The 19,457-nt window shown below is 35.4% G+C and overlaps 2 protein-coding genes across 2 annotated transcripts; one reads left to right on the top strand and one right to left on the bottom strand.

The window, feature by feature from the left end:
• The first annotated feature begins 2,186 nt into the window (after window positions 1–2,186).
• Window positions 2,187–3,362, top strand: LOC133815346 (uncharacterized mitochondrial protein AtMg00810-like). Its single transcript, XM_062248198.1, has one exon. It carries the CDS (start codon window positions 2,187–2,189, stop codon window positions 3,360–3,362), a length of 1,176 nt encoding a protein of 391 aa, XP_062104182.1.
• Window positions 3,363–4,497: 1,135 nt separating this feature from the next.
• On the bottom strand, window positions 4,498–5,320 carry LOC133815345 (transcription repressor OFP12-like). Its single transcript, XM_062248197.1, has one exon. The coding sequence runs from the start codon at window positions 5,209–5,211 to the stop codon at window positions 4,498–4,500; it is 714 nt and encodes a 237-aa protein (XP_062104181.1). The 5' UTR covers window positions 5,212–5,320.
• Between the last annotated feature and the right edge of the window lie 14,137 nt (window positions 5,321–19,457).

Raw genomic sequence — 19,457 nt, 5'->3', positions numbered from 1 at the left:
GGCATCCACAACTCAGTCAACACGATCCTCTTATACTCCTACTGATATTCAAAATGCCATGCACACTCTTACGCTTACACCTCCAGATGAGCAATGGTACATGGACACTGGAGCAACGTCTCACATGACTACTAATGGAGGTAATCTCATGTCTTATTTCAATATGAGCAATAATCGTAATATTACTGTTGGTAATGGCCATACTATTCCAATTCATGGTTGTGGAAATGCATCATTACCTCATCCTCACCCTCCTTTACATTTAAATAATGTTTTGCATGCACCCAAATTGATTAAAAATCTTGTCTCTGTGAGGAAATTTACTATTGATAATAATGCTTCTGTTGAATTTGATCCATTTGGATTCTTTGTGAAGGATTTTCAGACATAGAAACATTTAATGAGATGTAATAGCTTGGGTGATCTATATCCAATTACCACTAGTCCTTCCAGTGGTCCTTCCACACCATCTACTTTTGCAGTTCTTTCTCCTGAAATATGGCACAATCGTTTAGGGCATCCTGGAGCTAATGTTTTAAGATCTCTTTGCAAAGACAATTTTATTCATTGTAATAAATTTCGGGATAATTTTTTTTGTCACTCTTGTCTTCTTGGGAAACAGGTTAAATTACCATTTTATAACTCTTTATCTTACACTTCTTTGCCATTTGATATTGTGCATAGTGATCTTTGGACATCACCTACTCTTAGTAGGGGTGGATATCGTTATTATGTTTTATTTCTTGATGATTTTACGAATTTTTTATGGACTTTTCCCATTGCCAATAAATCTCAAGTACATTCCATTTTTTTTATCATTTCGAGCTCATATTAAAACACAATTTGAAAGAGAGATAAAATGTTTTCAATGTGATAATGGCAGGGAATATGACAATGGCCTTTTTCATAATCTTTGTCAATTACATGGAATGATCTTTCGATTCTCTTGCCCTCACACATCACCTCAAAATGGAAAAGCCAAAAGGAAAATTCGTACCATAAATAACATCATCCGCACTCTCCTTGCTCATGCCTCCCTACCACCCTCTTTTTGGCATCATGCACTACAAATGGCCACTTATCTCCTCAACATTCTTCCCAACAAAAAGCTTGCTTTCCAAACACCCACAAAAATTCTCTACCAAAAAGACCCTTCCTACTCCCATCTTCGAACTTTTGGGTGCTTATGTTATCCTTTACTACCCTCTACTTCTATCAATAAATTGCAAGCTAGATCAACACCATGTGTTTTCTTGGGATATCCATCAAATCATAGAGGTTATAAGTGTTATGATACATCGAGCCATAAAATTATTGTTGCAAGACATGTCCTTTTCGATGAAAATACTTTCCCATTTTCTAAATTGCATACTCCTACTACCACTACTTATGAGTTTTTGGATATAGGCTTCTCATCTTTTCCCTTACCTTCTCACCCCACGTCCAGCACTCCTGGTCCACATTCTACTACCTCACTTGATGATCCACCCATCACTACTACTACTCCCACTACTGATTCTCCTCTTCGGACCCCATCAATTCCATCCACCTCCCACACAAGCTCTTCTTTGCCTCTTCCTAACTCCCCCACAAAACCATCCCTACCTCGTACCTTGTCACCACCTCTTACTCCTTCCTCCCCCACTCCACCCAACATGCACAACCCCCCACCATCCCCAAACCTCACTCCGTTGAGCCTTCATGAAAATCCTCCACACTCTCCTCAAATGACTACAAGAGCCCAACATGGAATTTTTAAGCCTCGCAAACTTCTTAATCTTCGTACTTCAGCTACGAATTCTCTTTCTCCCTTACCCACAAATCCTATGTATGCCTTACACGATCATAATTGGAAAATGGCCATGCAAGACGAATACGATGCTCTTATTGCAAATAAGACGTGGGACTTGGTGCCCCGTCCTTCTAATGTTAATATCATTCGAAGTTTGTGGATTTTCAGGCATAAGAAGAACTCAGACGGTTCATTTGAGCGGTATAAAGCCCGCCTTGTGGGTGATGGTGTCGGCCAGCGAAATGGAGAAGATTGTGGTGACACCTTCAGTCCAGTAGTCAAACCAGCCACTATTCGAATGGTCCTAAGCATTGCCTTATCTAAATCTTGGTGTCTTCATCAGTTGGATGTCAAGAACGCCTTTTTACATGGAAATCTCGATGAAACTGTCTAAATGTATCAACCTCCTGGCTTCCGCGATCCTGTACACCCTGATTATGTTTGCTTGCTCAAGAAGTCTCTTTACGGGCTTAAGCAAGCCCCTCGTGCATGGTACCAGCGTTTCACCGATTGTGTGGCTACATTGGGCTTCTCCCATAGTGTTTCAGATCATTCCTTGTTTATTTATCGCCGTGGTAGCGATATGACATATATTCTTCTTTATGTGGATGACATTATTCTTACGACTTCTTCTGATGACCTTAGACAGTCCATCATGTCTAATCTTAGTTCCGAGTTTGCAATGAAGGACTTGGGTCCTCTCAGCTTTTTTTTGGGTATGTTTGTTACGCGACATTCAGGGGGTCTCTTTCTTTCACAAAAGAAATATGCCGAAGAAATTATTGAGCGAGCTGGTATGTCTTCCTGCAATCCCTCCCCTACGCCTGTGGACACCAAAGCAAAACTTAGTATCTCCTCAGGTAATCCCTATCATAATCCGACTGAATATCGTCGTCTTGCTGGAGCCTTACAATATTTAACTTTTACACGGCCAGACATTTCTTATGTTGTTCAACAAGTGTGTTTGTTTATGCATGATCCGAGAACACAACATATGTCTGCTTTGAAGCGAATCATTCGCTATATTCAAGGCACTCTTGAGTTCGGTCTTCACCTTTATCCCTCTTCGCTTAGCAAGCTTATCTCCTATACCGATGCGGACTGGGGTGGATGTCCAGACACCAGACGGTCAACTTCAGGTTACTGTGTATATCTTGGGGATAACTTAATTTCTTGGTCTGCTAAACGACAACCTACTTTATCTCGCTCAAGTGCTGAGGTCGAATACCGTGGGGTGGCTAACGTCGTTTCTAAATCTTGTTGGATTAGAAACTTACTTTTGGAGCTACATTGTCCTGTTTCGAAAGCCACTTTGGTCTATTGTGACAACGTCAGCGCTATATATCTTTTAGGCAACCCCGTTCAACATCAACGTACTAAACACATTGAAATGGATATACATTTCGTACGTGAGAAAGTCGCTCGTGGTCAGGCTCGTATTCTTCATGTTCCTTCCCGATATCAAATAGCCGACATCTTTACTAAAGGGCTTCCGCTACAACTTTTTGATGATTTTCGGGATAGTCTCAACGTACGCCAACCTCCCGTTTCGACTAAAGGGGTGTATTAGAATCTGTACATAATATTCTATTTTAAGTATATATATATTCTACATTTATGTTATAATAGGGTCAACTTTATCATAGTTATATTATAGCCATAATATCAGGCTCTACATGTGAATATAGCCAAAAGTTTAACTTGTATATTTTGTATATATATTGAATGAGAATCAGGAAAATCGAGATGGGAAAAATCATATTTCTATCAAAATCATATTTCTATCAGTATGTGTGTGAATAATTTGTACCATTATAGGTATCCTTACACGATAATTTAAAAGTGTCAGGTTAGTGTGAGTTCTTTTTCCACCTTCCAACTTTGTATTCTAACCCTACGATTTTTCATAAATGAATTAACGGTGGTGATTGCGCAGCTAATTTCACAGTGTAACCATTGGATTGAAAGTGAAATATTAAACGGCTTGGATTGGATGTCGGCACACGCTCCGTCTCAGTACGGGGCGGGACTAAATCCATGTCCTATATATATAGTGATAGATAATAAGAAACATTAAGACTATATATCTTTGTCATGTGTGCAAATGCCCAGTACCGACAGGCAAGGGGGAGAACTTTATAGTGTTTAGCAAGAGAAAGAAATGTATGGAATCCAACCATAAATATTATGAAGGACTTGAATGAATCACAATAAAACCAAAACTTTACTCTCAATCAATAACTACTCAATAAATAGAACATTCAACTACACAAAACAAAACTTTGTTGCTGTTGCTGTTGTTTTTGTTTTTGTTTTTGTTTTTTCTTTATCTTACTAATCTCTATGATTGATTACAAACAAAAATAATAACTTATATATATTATATAACGTAACGACAAACATGTAAAATGTAATTAAAATAAACAAACATCGAGATAGACATTAACTTATCCCACGCTTCCCTTGGTTTTGTAATTATCACAAACATCCAACTTTTTTTATCCAATGTATCATGTTGAAATCATCACCATAAACAAAATTAAAGATATATATATTTATATATATATATAAGCAAAAAATAATTATTAATAGGATGAAGAATACGAAGGCACTTTTTTTTTTAATTTCTTATTTTGTTTACTATTTTTTTATATATATAAATATTCGAAAGACAAATGAATATATATATATAGTAATAATTGTTATTACATGCTGAGTCGCCTTCCACCACCACTACGCCGCCGTCGGATCTTAACTTCGCGGTGACGGCGGCCTTGGTCCGGCGCCGATAAGAGACTAACGACTATGTCAGTGAAAGCACTAATGATAAACTTGTGAGTTTCTTTTGGATTCAAAGCGAGAAAACACAAGAGAAGCTCATGGAGGTACTCCAAGTCGGTTCTCCCATCCACCAAAACATCCCGAGCTTCCATCATTTCCTGCATTGAACGCCGGAAGTCAACCAAAGGGTCAACGGAATATTTTGGAACCTCGACGCCGCCGGCGAATCGGGTCGCCGATGTTTTTCTTTCTGCAATGGCCGGGGGTGGGTGTGGTTTGGAGGCTTGATGTGGGGTTGTCGACTCGATTATGGTGTTTGAGTAGCCTGGAGAGGAGAAGAAGAACCTCGGGGAAGCAAAGACGGTGGCGATATCAAACTCCGGCGGTGGTAAGATATCTGAGTCGCAGAACTCGTCTGGGGAGGAGAAGAAGTGGTCTGGGTTGGAGCTGGAGGCGAAGATATCATAAACTGATGAGTTGAAGGCTTTGATAGGCATAGAAGACGAAGATGATGATGATGTGGTATGAGTGTGGTCTTGGTCTTCAGTGAAGGGAGGTAGTGGGGACTGAGTTGTTGGGAAACATTTTGAAATGGAGAAGCAAATTGGGAAGCTTTTCTTCCAGAATATGGTGGACATGGTGGGTGGTCTCCTTAAGAAAGAAATAAAAACACAGAGAAAGCGAGTCAAGAACAGGAAAATGAGAAAATATTGTTCTTAAGTTTTGAGACTCTAAATAAGTAAGTATGAAAAGTAATGCAAAGTTTGGCTTTACTAATTCTTTTTCACTTAGGTAAGAAAAGCTGTGTCATTAAGCAGAGCCAAGAAAATAAAATATCAGTATTTTTTTTTTAGACTTAGTAGTTGGTGTGTAGAATAGTACTGGTACTACTACTAGAGATTAATTGACACACATGGCCAAATTGGATTATATATTAATATATAACTTTATATTCTTGTATGGACTCTTTGGTTAAGTACACTGTTTCACTAAACAACAAAGAAAATGGCCTCAGACTGCTTGGATTATACGTAAATAAAATAACTTTGCGTAACATTTTTATTCCACGAACTACGACTTATGAGTTTACCACTGTTTTGTTTTCCACCAAATAAAAAATCAAAATCCAGAAATCTAATGTCTGATTGTTTATATTAGCTGTCTAAGATCACTAGTTCAAAGTATCTAATTAAAAAGTAGGGTTGGATATTAGGTGGTAACCTAACAATAACCAAACTTAGATAAATACTAAGAAGTAGCATATTAATTGGACTGAATTAGAAGATTTATGTGTATTGAAAGTGATTTGTTGTGAATGCGGCTTTAGTTTCCAGTAAGAGAAAGAAGAGAAAAAGGGTAACTTCTTGGCTCCGGTTGTGCGTCCTAGCGCATTGACCGTCTTATAGCTTGCTTGGAGGTTCGTGGTGCAGCCTCCCATTTGGTTGTTGATCGTGTTTCCGACAACAAATTTTGCCGTTTTGGGTTGAGTGTGACATATCTAAAGATCGTGGGTCCGGCTAGCGCTAGCTGCTCTTCTATTTTCGACATCACCTTTCAGCGGAGCTCGCATGAGTCTTCTCGGAAGTGTACGGGGTGGACTTCTCAGCGGCACTTGGGGTGGGTTTCACGGCCCAAATACGGCTTCTGCTCGGAGTTTGTTGCGTCCTTAATTTGGAGGATCTGCTGCTAGGGTGCAAATTGGGGGTTATGTGGGTTTGCATGGTTCGGATTTTTTGGGTCTCGGATTTGGAAAATACATACCAAGCCCGCCCGAATGATACTCGGATTAAGCTCGGGTTCGGATTCGGATTTAACCGACGGTTGCGGACAGATCGGTGCAAGTTTCTGATTGTAATGGACTGCATTTCGGGTTTTGGCCGAGAATGGCCTTGCTCAATTTTTTTGAAAATGGCCATTGTTTTTTTAATTTTTGCATTTTGACAGTTTTCTTAAACAATTTTGTTCAGATATTTTTTTGTTACACTTAAAACTTTGACATCTTCTGAATTTTAAAAATTTTGATCATTACTTTCAAAATATAGTACAATTTAATAAAATTAAACAAAAGTTTCAAAAAGTTAAAACTTCACTTTAATACATTTCATAATTTAAATTCAAACAACTAAGTTACTAATATCTAAGCTCAAATTACAAAAATAAATTGTCCAAGTCCAAAAAAAAATCTAAATTCCATAAAATGTCATTGTCCATACCCATATTGGACTAAAATAGTAAAGATACATATACAATTCCAAAATACAAACCAAATGACCTTAGCCTTCATTCATTCATCATCCTCCATATTTCTTTCAAAAATCTCCCAAGGTCCTAAATCCAAACTTTTTATCTAAGTCAATAATCTTTGAAAGTAAAATAAAATGACAAAATTAGCTTTTGAGCATATAACAGAAAGTATAACTCTATAAATAAAATCATACAAATCAATTTTAATATGTTTGAATAACTAGCATAAAAAAACAAAATTACTCATTTAGATTATAAACATATTCGTACTCATACAACAAATTAGCGAATTCAAACATACAAAAATCAAAACCCAAGGAGTGAAAGGTGAGACAAACCGATTTAGCCATAGAAAAATGAAAAACTAAGAAAATAAAATAATAAAGGTTAGGAAATGCTAAATCCTGTAAAAAACATATGAAGAAAAGAAACAATATCAATATCAAAACTGAGCACACATACAAACACAAATCATTAACATCCACCCATCATCAAGTACACAACCTCAAGGCTCAAACACACACTGAATCCCTAATATCATATATAAACAAAATCAAGTGAGAAAAATCAAAGAGCCAGAGATCTAGGAGGGCCAAATAATAGCGAATGCATGTATAGAAAACATAGCAAAATCTCCCAATTAAATCAAACACTGTTGACGCCGTTTTTCGTCAACTTAGAGAAAAAGAGCAATTAAACGAAATATACCAGAGGAAACAAATAATATAGACACGATTTTTTACGTGGTTCAGCAGTTAAAATTTATCTAGTCCACGAGTTTGTGTTATTAACTTCTTGGAATTCTCTGATAGCTTTCTAGAAGCAATTGTATTGAGTTTTTCCAATATTCGTCTTTTTCTTCTCTTACAAATGAATCGTTCCACTCTATTTATAGAGTGGTTTACCGAATCTCTTCCCACAGATTTCGGGGAGTTATTCTACAAATCAATTAAAATAATGTCATTAAATGCATTAATTACTACGTACGTGGTAATATCCCATGATATTTTGGATTTAATAACAAATTACATCAAATCCCTTAAACATAGGGATTTTATAACAATAAACATGTTCACACACAGCTTGCGAGCTTGGTAGCTAGATTCACACGCCTTCAAGACCGTTTACCTATTGCGAGCTTGTCACCTTGGTTCACCTATGTTCTCAACAAGTGATGTTGACGAGACCACCCTCTTTGAGCTTACAATACTCGAGCTTGAATTGTCTTGCTTGAGGGCAGGAAATAAATCAAGAAATTTATACAAGTGTTGAACCGTTGCCACTGCGAGTTGCGAGCCTAACTTATAACCTCGGAACACCTCCGAGACTACGTAGTTCTCGAGCTCACCAATCCCAATGTTGTCACATTTACTGCTCAGCGAGACTATCTCTGACTTCCTGATCACATGACGACTGTGCTAGTCTCGAGCTTACACCTTACAAACCTGATTATTGAGATCAAAATTCTCATTCTCGAAATCGGGGTGTAACAAACACAAAATCTAAAAAAATCTCGTTTATAAAGAAAAATTCAGAAGAACAAAACAAATTTCAAAGATCAAGAGAAAAGAGTCAAAAACCCCAAAATAATATACCCTAGTTAAAGAATATTCATAGGGAAAGATGAAAAATCTAACCAAAACATCAAAACAAAATCCAAAAAAGAGCTAGTGTTCACAAACCCACAACACACAAACCAATGAGTCAAATCTGATCTCCACCGTTCAGAATGAAGACCCTTGTGTCGTGAGCCTGCCTGCATAATTTCAGCACGATCAGAGCACTGATGCCCTTTGATCAACCCAAAAGTTGAAAACTGCGTATAGAGAGAGAGAGAGAGAGAAAGTTGTGGCATATAAGGAAATTAGAATTACGTTTAGGGTTTGGAAAAGAACATTTATATATGAGTCTATTAATAATTTAATATAAAAAAAAAAACTACGTATATTCAGATTTGCATAGAGTTTCAAGTTTAAACCTGAAACTCGAAATATATGAATATTCAAAACCCGAACCCGACCCGAATATACTCGGGTTCGGATCGGATTTAACCCGACAGAAATAGATTTTTCACTTATTCTGGTCCGTAGGGCTCGAGCTGAGCGGGTCAGTCGGTTTTCGAGTTTTTCGGGCCTAATATTCACCCCTATATGTCGCGGTGTTGATATTCTCCTTATTTTTTTATGTCATTTCTGCTTTTTAATTTTGATGTTGTTTTTGTTTTATTATTGTTTTTTTTAATCTATTTTTTAGATTGTTTCTCTATGTGGATATGGTAAAATCCATCCCAAGTGTATTTATTCCCCACTATCTTAAAAGATAGTATGATTTTAGTTATGGACCGTGTATATTATGCGAGTCTCTATTAGTAATAAGAAACATAAAGAGTACCTTAGGGTGTCAGGTATTGCTAATGGACACCAATGGTGTTTAACATTATCCTACATGACATTCTGTCATCGGTATAATTTAGTACCAGAAACTATATATTTTAATTTAGATAAATGCTAAAGAGCATCTTAGGGTGTCCAACACTCTATACAGTTATTGGTGCAAGTCAATATCGCAAACAGTTATTGGTGCAAATTAGTAACGAGTTCCACATATTTTAATTTAGAGAAATGCTAAAGAGCACTCTAGGGTGCCCAATGTGGCGTATTGCCCCTTTGGCACACCCATATGGGCTATATTATAATATGAGTTGTTGGGGTTTTATACCTAATTAAATCTCAATTTCTTTGTAATCTCATTTTATTATCAATAAAAGAATATAAATCATTTTTTAACTTGGTCAATCACTTTGCTCACATGTTTTATTTTCATGAATATTTGTTTAATATAAACTTCTATTAAATCCTGAGCATATAGTTAATCATATTTATAGTGACGTAATCATAGTGGAATATAAATATGATTATATATTAAAAAATAAGTTAGTCATAAGATTAGTCAATGCATAGGATTTACACTGACCTGCCAATCTACGATATGATCTACTTACACATTGTAGTGTTATGTTCTTTCAAGAACATTAGCAAAGTAGATAAGATCAAATATATTTGTTACATCGAACTAGACTGATATTGACAGTAAATAAGATAAGTAAACATACTGTTATCTATTCTAGTCATATTATATAGTTGACCATATGTCAATTCAATCTTAATTCTGAGTGGTTAGTATTCTAACTGATTGTATTATTTGAGTTTTTTTACTTGTTCGTTACCAACTTACCCTACGGACTAGCCCATACTTACATCTTGGGAACTCGGTAGTATAATTGAGTGAGAGTGTTAATCATAGATATGAACATCTATAGCTTCTAATTAAGAAGTAAGACGTTGGTTTCCTTTTAGTTTAGTTCGAGGTGCTAAAGATCTCATTTCAGTAATTAATATTAGTTTACTGAAATATCATTTACAAGGTACTAAGTGTTTTAAGGATAAAATACAATGAAAGGGTAAAATGGTATTTTAGTCCCATCTCATTGTAGACTGTCTATAGAGGATTGAGTGATAATTATGGTTGTAACAATAAATAACTAATAATGTATCTATATTGCTTATAGAGCGTTCTAGGAATTCAAGAGTATAATTTTGAGTCTTTAGTGGAGTCATGAGGAATTAATAAGTAAGTAAATTTTATTTGTTAAATTTATGATAACTTATTGGAGCTTAATTTCATAGGTATGTGGTCCCCACAGTACCTTGGATAAAATCATCTAGATAGTCTCAATTAATTGATTTATTTATCAATTAGAATTATCAAAGTTGACCATGTCAATTTTGGATAATTTCACAGAGTTATGCAATTTAGAGAAGAAAAGAGATTATAGGACAGATTTATTAATTAAGACAAATTGGTTATTTTATAGAGTGTTGAATTTCATATTTTTTAGGTTTTATTTATTAATTTAATTATATTTGTATTTTTTAGGGATATATTGTAAATATATTTATTAATTTGATTTAATTAAATATTATGTTATAAAAAAATACATATTATAGGTTTAGATTTTAGATGATATAATTTTATTTATTCATATATATATGTTTTTTTTTATATGAATGTATGTATAAAAAATGTGAATATGTATATATGATTTAATGTGGATGTGAATATTAGAATTTAAATAATAATTAGATTATTATGTTAGATAAATATAATTAAATGTTTATAATATGATTTATGTTGTTGATATGAGATATAAATCTTTGAAATCAATTATATGTATGTTTTGGGACTGGTTTTGTAGTTTTAATGCATGTTTTAAATTTTGGGATATGTTATATTATAGTCGTTATGCAGCCGAAATTTTAGTAGTTTTAGAAATATTAAACATTACAATTTAATTTTTAATTAATTTTAAAACAATTAATTATAAAAATAATAAAGTGTAAATTATAATAAAATTTTTACAAATATAAAACTTTATTAGTATTTTTTTTATAAAATAAGTAGAAATTAAAATAGTAATCTTTAATGGTAAATTAATAAATATAATATATTTATAAAATACAATAATATATATAGATAGAATAAGTAATTAAGTTAACTTTACTCTAATTTAAAATTAAAATAATAAAAATTTATTGATAATTTAAAAAAAATAAAAATTATTAAAAGAATTTGATAATTATTAAATAATTTAATAATAAGTATAATTAAATATTATTTATTTATATAATGAATCTTTATTATGCATTCATAACTAACAATAATATATATTCATAAAATTTGAAAAGATATTCATAAAAATTAATAATTTATTCATCATAAGATTCAACAAGATATCATAAATTACTTAAAAAAAAATTAGTGCTTTGGTGATACAAAATTTATTACCAAATAAATGTAGTTTTTATGATTATGGTTTAATTTGTAGAAGGGCACTAGTACCTGTGCCTCAAGCGCCACCGGATCCTCTTCACAATCAGAGGCATCACCGTTTCCGTCCACCATAGTTGACCCTCCAACGATACCACCTGAGGCTTTTTGGTCCATGATTCAACACTTCAGTCAAGCCTTTATGACCCAGAACAACAACTTCCAACAAATGCAACAATATTTGCAAACAACAAATTCGAGCATCCAACCTCCACAATTTCAGCCTGTCAACTTGGACATTAACATTATATAGTCCATGATGGCAAGCTTTCAACCACAACAACCACAGCAGCCACAACCACCACAGCCACCACAACAGCCCGACGATAATGACTTTGAAATTGATTTTGATGACATTTAGTTTTGTAATATTACTATTTTTAAATTATTAATATTTTGGATTTTTTATTTATTTTGGAGACAATACTACTTATGTTTTGTTATCTTACATTTTGGAGACTATGGATATTGTTAAATTGGTTTTATTATTTAATTAATAAATAAATTTTATTATTTAATAAAATAAGTTGGTTTTATTTATTTATTTATTTAATATTTAATATTTTATTAAATAAAATTTAATCAATATAATTAATTAAATATATATTTTTAAAAGTGTATACCTACAGCGACGACATGTCGTCGCCGTAGGGTGAACGCTGAATAAAACAAATTTGAGTTTCCGTGAAACTGCAGCGTCGCCATGTCGTCCCTGAAGGCATATAACCCAACTCACTCTGCAGCGACGACATGTCATTGCTGTTGATGGAGAGGTCGACGGACCTACAGTGACCACATGTCGTCGCTGTAGAAGTTTTTGAAATTTAAATTTTCAAATTTTGCAACCACCAACAGCGACGACATCTCGTCCCAATATCCCAGTTCAACCGAAAAAAAAGGATTTCCTACTGCGACGACTGCATTTTGTTGTCGCCGTAGATTGCTACACATACGGACCTACAACAACGTCGTTTTGGCGACGATATGCCGTCGCTGTATACCTACAGTGACAATTTCTTGATCTACAGCGACGACAAAAGTCATCGCTATATGCTCTTTTTCTTGTAGTGATAATACATGATTTGAATTTAAGTCCAGTGGGCTTATAATTAAATGGGAAATTTCACGGGCCTATAGCCCATGAGAATTTCAACCTAAGGGTTGTATTTACCTATTATTTTATTGATTTTTTAATAAAATAAGTGACCTAATTTAGCCTATAAAAGAATTCTAAGTGAGAGTTGAAAATAGAAGAACAGAACATCTAGTTTTTGATACTCTAGGGTTTTAGACTCTCTCTACAACAAAAGTCTTTTTCTAAGCCTCTATATTCTCTTCTCTTCGACTCTTTGTATCTATCTCATGTGTTGAAAAGTGTCCACTCTAGACTAGGTGATTCTAAGGATACTTTAGAAGACTGTGAAGAAATTTGAAGATCGGTTCAGTTTCTTGGTGATACCCTGCAACAGAAAGGATACAAGGATTAAAGAAACTGAAGGAATGACTTATTCATTCCGCTGCATATAATGTCAGTGTTCTTATCATTATCTCTGTTTAATTCAATTATAGAAATATGTTCTAGGTTTTCTTATATTAATTTGTTTAATATATGATTTACATGAAAATAAATAAGATCATGTATAAGTAATTCCCACCATGAGCATGCCTTGGTGCTTGATCATTAGTCAAGTCTTGCACCAAGCAACCTCACGAGGTAAGGTAGTGGCACTATTATAATTATGTATATGCCTCCTAGACAAAAATCATATATGTTCCCGGGAAGATCTTTATATCTACAAATGCAACTTAAGGGGAGGTGACTTAGTGAAGCGCCATGGACACCAACAGATAGGGGCTCAAGCTGTAACGCCCTGGTTACTCCAAGACCGTTACTGTGAACTTTAAACCGTGCTTAACTCGCTAAATGAGTCATTTGGTTATAAACGTGCATCTAGGTGTTATTAATAGGCTAAGGTGAAAAATCTTCATCAAAAGGAAATGATAAATTTTATTTAAAACATAAAAATGTACATGGGCCCATAAAAGTGCTTACAAGTTATTTACAATCCAAAATATAGGGTTAACCCCTAGTTCCTTTGAGAAACACGTTGGCCGTGGTGGTCAAGCGATTGCATATGTACACATCGCCACCTAAGCTCTCCACTCAAGGCTGGGTGAGCTTTACTTTCCCTTTACCTACACCACATAGCACTCGTGAGCCAAGGCTTAGCAAGAAAACTCATTACTGCATGTATACAATATCAATGAATGCTTATGATAATCTCTGTCTGCACCTTGCGCCGCGGCATACCAACCTAGCACCGCGGCCCTACCTGCCCATCAGCTAGAAACCCCTCTTTTATCCCATCAAACTCTTATCAAATCAACCCAAAAACCACAACCAATCACCAACACATCATGTCCACTAGTTTAACCACAAAACCCAAGCTTTAAACCATTTAAAACCTCATCAAATTCCCACTTCTATAATCAAAACTCTCAAGCTCAAAACTAACACAAAAACAGAGCAAGGAACCAGAAAAAGACATGAAATCTTACCTTAAACTCAAGATTAAACCATCTTCAATGGTAGAACACAATCCTAGACCCTCAAGGCTTGATTCCCTAGCTTGAATCCTCAATTGGAGCTCCAAAATTCCAAAGGAAAAAGAAGAAAAAGATGATCGTGGGAGAGGAGAAGGAAGGCTCTGTTTTACTTCAGCTTATGTCCTTCTACATTTTTCTATGGTTGAATATATCCCTTGGTCAAATGACCAAAATGCCCCTAGGTCATATTTATTTCCTTAACAGCCTCTAAGGGCAAAATCGTCATTTCCCGTCTATCTCGTTAATTATAATTAACGTCCTCAAATTCCCGGTATTCTCAATATTCTCAAATGCTAATAAATCATACCTCATTACCCTTTAATTCCCGGTAATGTACTAATCATCAAATTACCCCGAGACTCACCCCGAGCCCCGAAATTAATCCCGTTATGACCAAACCGCTAACTTGAATTCAAAGATCGTCTCGTGTCGAATAGCTCGAACAAATCCACATTATAATGTGGCCTCATCAATAATTCACCAACATGCATGAAAATATACAAATATGCCCTCAACGGGCCAAATTACCAAAATGCCCTTATAATGAAAAGTGGACCCACATGCATGCATTTATCATCATATAATAATATAGTTCACATAATCATGCATATAATCATTTAATGGCATAATAAATCAATTATGACCCTCCCAGCCTTCTAATCCAACATAAACCTCATTAGGGATTTTGGGGCATTACAACTATCCACTCCTTATAGAAATTTCGTCCTCGAAATTTACCTGAACAACTCAGGATACTGATTCTGCATATCTGACTCCAGCTCCCAGGTCGCTTCCTCGACCTTGTTGTTCCTCCATAATACCTTAACCATAGGTATCGTTTTATTCCCGAGGACCTTGTCCTTTCTGTCAAGTATCTGGACTAGCTGTTCCTCATAGGAGAGATCTGCCTCAAGCTCCAGATCTTCGTAACTCAAAACATGAGTCACATCAGATACATACCTCCGAAGAGCTTAAACATGAAATACGTTGTGCACGGCTGACAATGCTGGTGGTAAGGCCAATCTGTAAGCCATCTGACCAATCACTTCTAGGATCTCAAATGGACCTACAAATCTAGGGCTCTGCTTGCCTTTCTTCTCAAATCTTCTCACCCGTTTCCATGGCGAGACTCTAAGGAAAGCATAGTCTCCTACCTGGAACTCCACGTTCATGCGTTTGGGATCTACATAACTTTTATGTCTACTCTGAGAAGCAAGCATCCGATCTCTAATCTTCTCAATAACCTCATTGGTCTTTTGAACTGCTTCAGGACCCAAGTATCTCCTTTCTCCTGTCTCATCCCAATGAATGGGAGATCTGCATTTCCTACCATACAACATCTCATAAGATGCCACCCCAATGGTTGACTGATAGTTGTTGTTGTACGAAAATTCTATCAAAGGTAGATACTTACTCCAGGACCCACCAAAGTCTATCACACATGCTCGCAACATGTCCTCTAATATCTGGATCGTCCTCTCAGATTGTCCATCTGTCTGAGGATGATAAGCAGTACTAAACTTTAACTGGGTTCCCATGGCCTTCTGTAAACTCCCCCATAACTTGGAAGTGAAAGTGGGGTCCCGATCTGACACGATCTTCTGGAAATACATCCAAAAACTCATAGACTAGTCTGGTCTCTTCTGGTCTCACTGGCATGACTTGAGTGGTGTCAACCCCATTGGCCAAGAATCCAATGCAACCTCCTTGCAATAGATCTCTAGCCCTCAAAACACATATCATAGGTATACGAGGTCCATGCACAGTGCCAACAAACTCAAAAGGATCCTCACCTTCAGGCTCAAAGGTCACCATCTTCCTTCTGAAATCTATGGTTGCCCCATACTTCACTAACCAATCCATACCCAGAATAATGCCAAAGTTAGTCATAACTAACTCTATCAAATCCATTAACAACTCCTTACCCTCCACTATCACTGGCAAAGAACTGACCCACCTCTTGGATACCACTAACTCCTCAGTGGGTAACAAGGTCCCGAACTCCACAGCATAATAATCACATGGTCTACACAGTCTATCAATAATTCTACTAGCAACAAAAGACTGTGTAGCACCAGAATCAATCAAAACAATATAAGGGGTTCCAGCACTAAGAAGTTGATCTGAAACTACTGAGGGTGAAGCCTCAGCTTCTGCTTGAGTCAATGCGAACACTCGAGTTGGGGCCAAGTTGTCCGCCTTTCTGGGTTCTTCTTTTCTTGATTTAGGGAAATCTTTCTTGAAATGTCCCACTGCCCCACATAAGAAGCAAGCATTTGCCCTACACTCTCCCATATGGCGCATCTTGCACCTAGGGTGTAATGCCCCAAAATCCCTAATAAGGTTTAGGAGCTTGATTAGGAGGCCGGGAGGGCCATAATTTATTTATGATGTTATTAAATGATTATATGCATTTTTATGTGAATTATATTACAATATGATGATAAATGCATGCATATGGGTCCATTTTTAATTATAAGGGCATTTTGGTAATTTTGCCAGTTGAAGGCGTAATTGTGTATTTTCATGCATGTTGGAATTATGAGTAATACCACATTATATGTGGATTTGTTCGAGCTATTCGACATAAGACGATCTTTGAATGCAGGTTATTGGTCTAGTCATAACAGGGTTAGTTTTGGGGCTCGGGGTGAGTCTCGGAGTAATTTGGTGATTAGAACATTACCAGGAATTAAAGAGTAATGAGATATGATTTATTAGTATTTGAGGATATTAGAAATAATGAGAATTGGAGGGTGTTAATTATGATTAACGAGATAGGCGGGAAATGATGATTTTGCCCTTGGTGGCTGTTAAAGGTTTTAATTAGGCTTGGGGGCATTTTAGTCTTTTCACCCTAAGGGTAAATATAACCAAGGAAAGCTGTAGAAACCTGCCAAAACAGAGCATCTTCTTCTCCTCAACCGATCACCATTTTTCTTCCATTTTTCCTTGGATTTTGAAGCTCCTTTTGAGGAACCAAGGTAGGGAATCAAGTCTTGATAATCTAGGGTTGTGTTCCACCATTGAAGAGGGTCCTAAGCTGAGATTGAGGTAAGTTTTTAACCATAGAATCTCTGGTTTCTTGCTCTGTTTTCTCATTGAGTTTCAGTTGGGTTTTTGGTTTTAAAGTTGAGTTTCAATGGGAGTTTTTGGCAAAGGTTACTTGGGTTATGATGCCTAGGTCATGTGTAGATGGTTTTTGGGTTCAATTGGGGGTTTAAATGGAGTTTGGAAGCTTGTTTTTCAGGTTGGGAAAGAAGGAGTCGAAGGAGGGAAAAACCAGGGCAATTCTGCCTGGTTCTAGCGCTACAACGCTAGCCAGGGCAAATTTCCCCTGGTTGTAGCGCTGGGGCGCTAGGGGGGTAGTGCTACCCTGTTTTTCCTGATGCATATTTTGGGCACTTTTGAGGGTTTTTGGCCCGGGATTTCAATTCCTAAGGCTTGGAATTGAATCTACTCACCATTTGGGTACAAATCGGGGTCCTGGAGTGAGGTTTAAGTCAACACTACAAGAAAAATTGCTTTCAAGAAGACCAAAAAAGTATTATAAAATACATACTATTATACTTTTTGATGCGTTAAGAAAAGCGATGTTATCGTAGGTCTAAATAATTTTCATAATACTTTTTTCAACTTATAAAGATGTATTATAATAGAGTATACGATGACATTTTTTTCACATTATAATAACATTTTTATAAGCTTTACCTATTATTATGTATATTAGTTGACATAACATATTTTTCTATATGCTTATATAGAAGTGTTATATTTTACTGTACTATAATACTTTTTCGATATTATCTAGATATTTAGATAAACCCAATTGTGGTATTTACTATCTTATATAACACATTTTTTACTTACACAAAAATGAAAAAAAAAACAACAAATTGACCCTGGACCAAAAAAGTTATTGTAAGTAATTTTTTATATATTACTTAAATAAACTACATATTTTACAAAATCATATTACACGAACAAATTTAATGAATCGGAATTCCATTATTAGATAAAATTACATAAATATTTTAATCTTTCACAAAACTTGACTTGTATTTGTTAGGAAAAATTGTTTTGCCTCAATGGAAATGATTATAATATTACAACTCTAAGCAATAATATTACAAATAAAAATAGATTGATTAAATAAGGTTACAACTCTATAACTGAAAATTACAAATAAACAAAGAAAAAGAAGAAGATGATGATGAAGAAGAGAATAGTGAGAATACAACTCTAAGCAAAAGATTACAAGTAAAATAAAGTGTTTGAAATAAAGAAAAGAAGATTACAACCTTTGAACAAGAAATACAAGTAATAGGAACAAGAGAATAAGAAGAAAACAATGCAATAGAAAGAAGAACAGAAATACAAGAAACTCTCACTTACACAACCTAAGTGAAGAGGGTTGGGGATCACCAACTTGAACAAGGTTTAAAACCTTTGTCCAAAAGCTTATTTCCCCTTAACTCAAGCACTAAGGGATCTCTCTCAGATATTGGAAAAGCTTTCTAGAATTATCAAGTCTCAAGGTGTTTCTAGCCAAGTGCTCTAATGGATAGAAATGTTGTGTCTTACAAGTGAGCTATAGGCTCCTATTTATAGAGTTTAGAGACACCCTTTGAATTTCAAATTCCACCAACACCCATAGCTGTTACCAATGTTTAATTAGATTAATATGGAATTAAAAATGAGATTTGGGAGTTATTTGGGTTTTTTGAGCCGTTCAACAAAGATTGAAAAAAATGTAAATTTGGTCAAATTTGGCCTGTGGCCGCGGCCACTGGTCTCTGACCCACAGGCCATGGCCACTGAATGTTGGTGGCCGCGGCCACTGACCAAATTCAGCACAAAAATTGTGTTGTTTTTCCAAACGGTTCCAAACCCTCCCAAATGATTTTGTAACTCCCAAAACACATTATTGGGGTTAAAATCATATCTCTAACAGTCATATCACATATGGCTTTTATGAAATTCATCTCAATATTGTGTAACAACAATTTACACAATAAAGGGTAATATTTGGAGGTTACAAATTTGTAACACCAAATATGTTACATTATTTGGATATATCTCATATATCTAAATATTGTAACTCTCTATTATATGTTACAATATGTGACACACTTTGTCACATTTG

Source organism: Humulus lupulus, chromosome 2, assembly GCF_963169125.1.
Source record: "Humulus lupulus chromosome 2, drHumLupu1.1, whole genome shotgun sequence".
Classification (NCBI taxonomy): Eukaryota; Viridiplantae; Streptophyta; class Magnoliopsida; order Rosales; family Cannabaceae; genus Humulus; species Humulus lupulus.
This window is presented reverse-complemented; position numbering and strand designations above follow the sequence as displayed.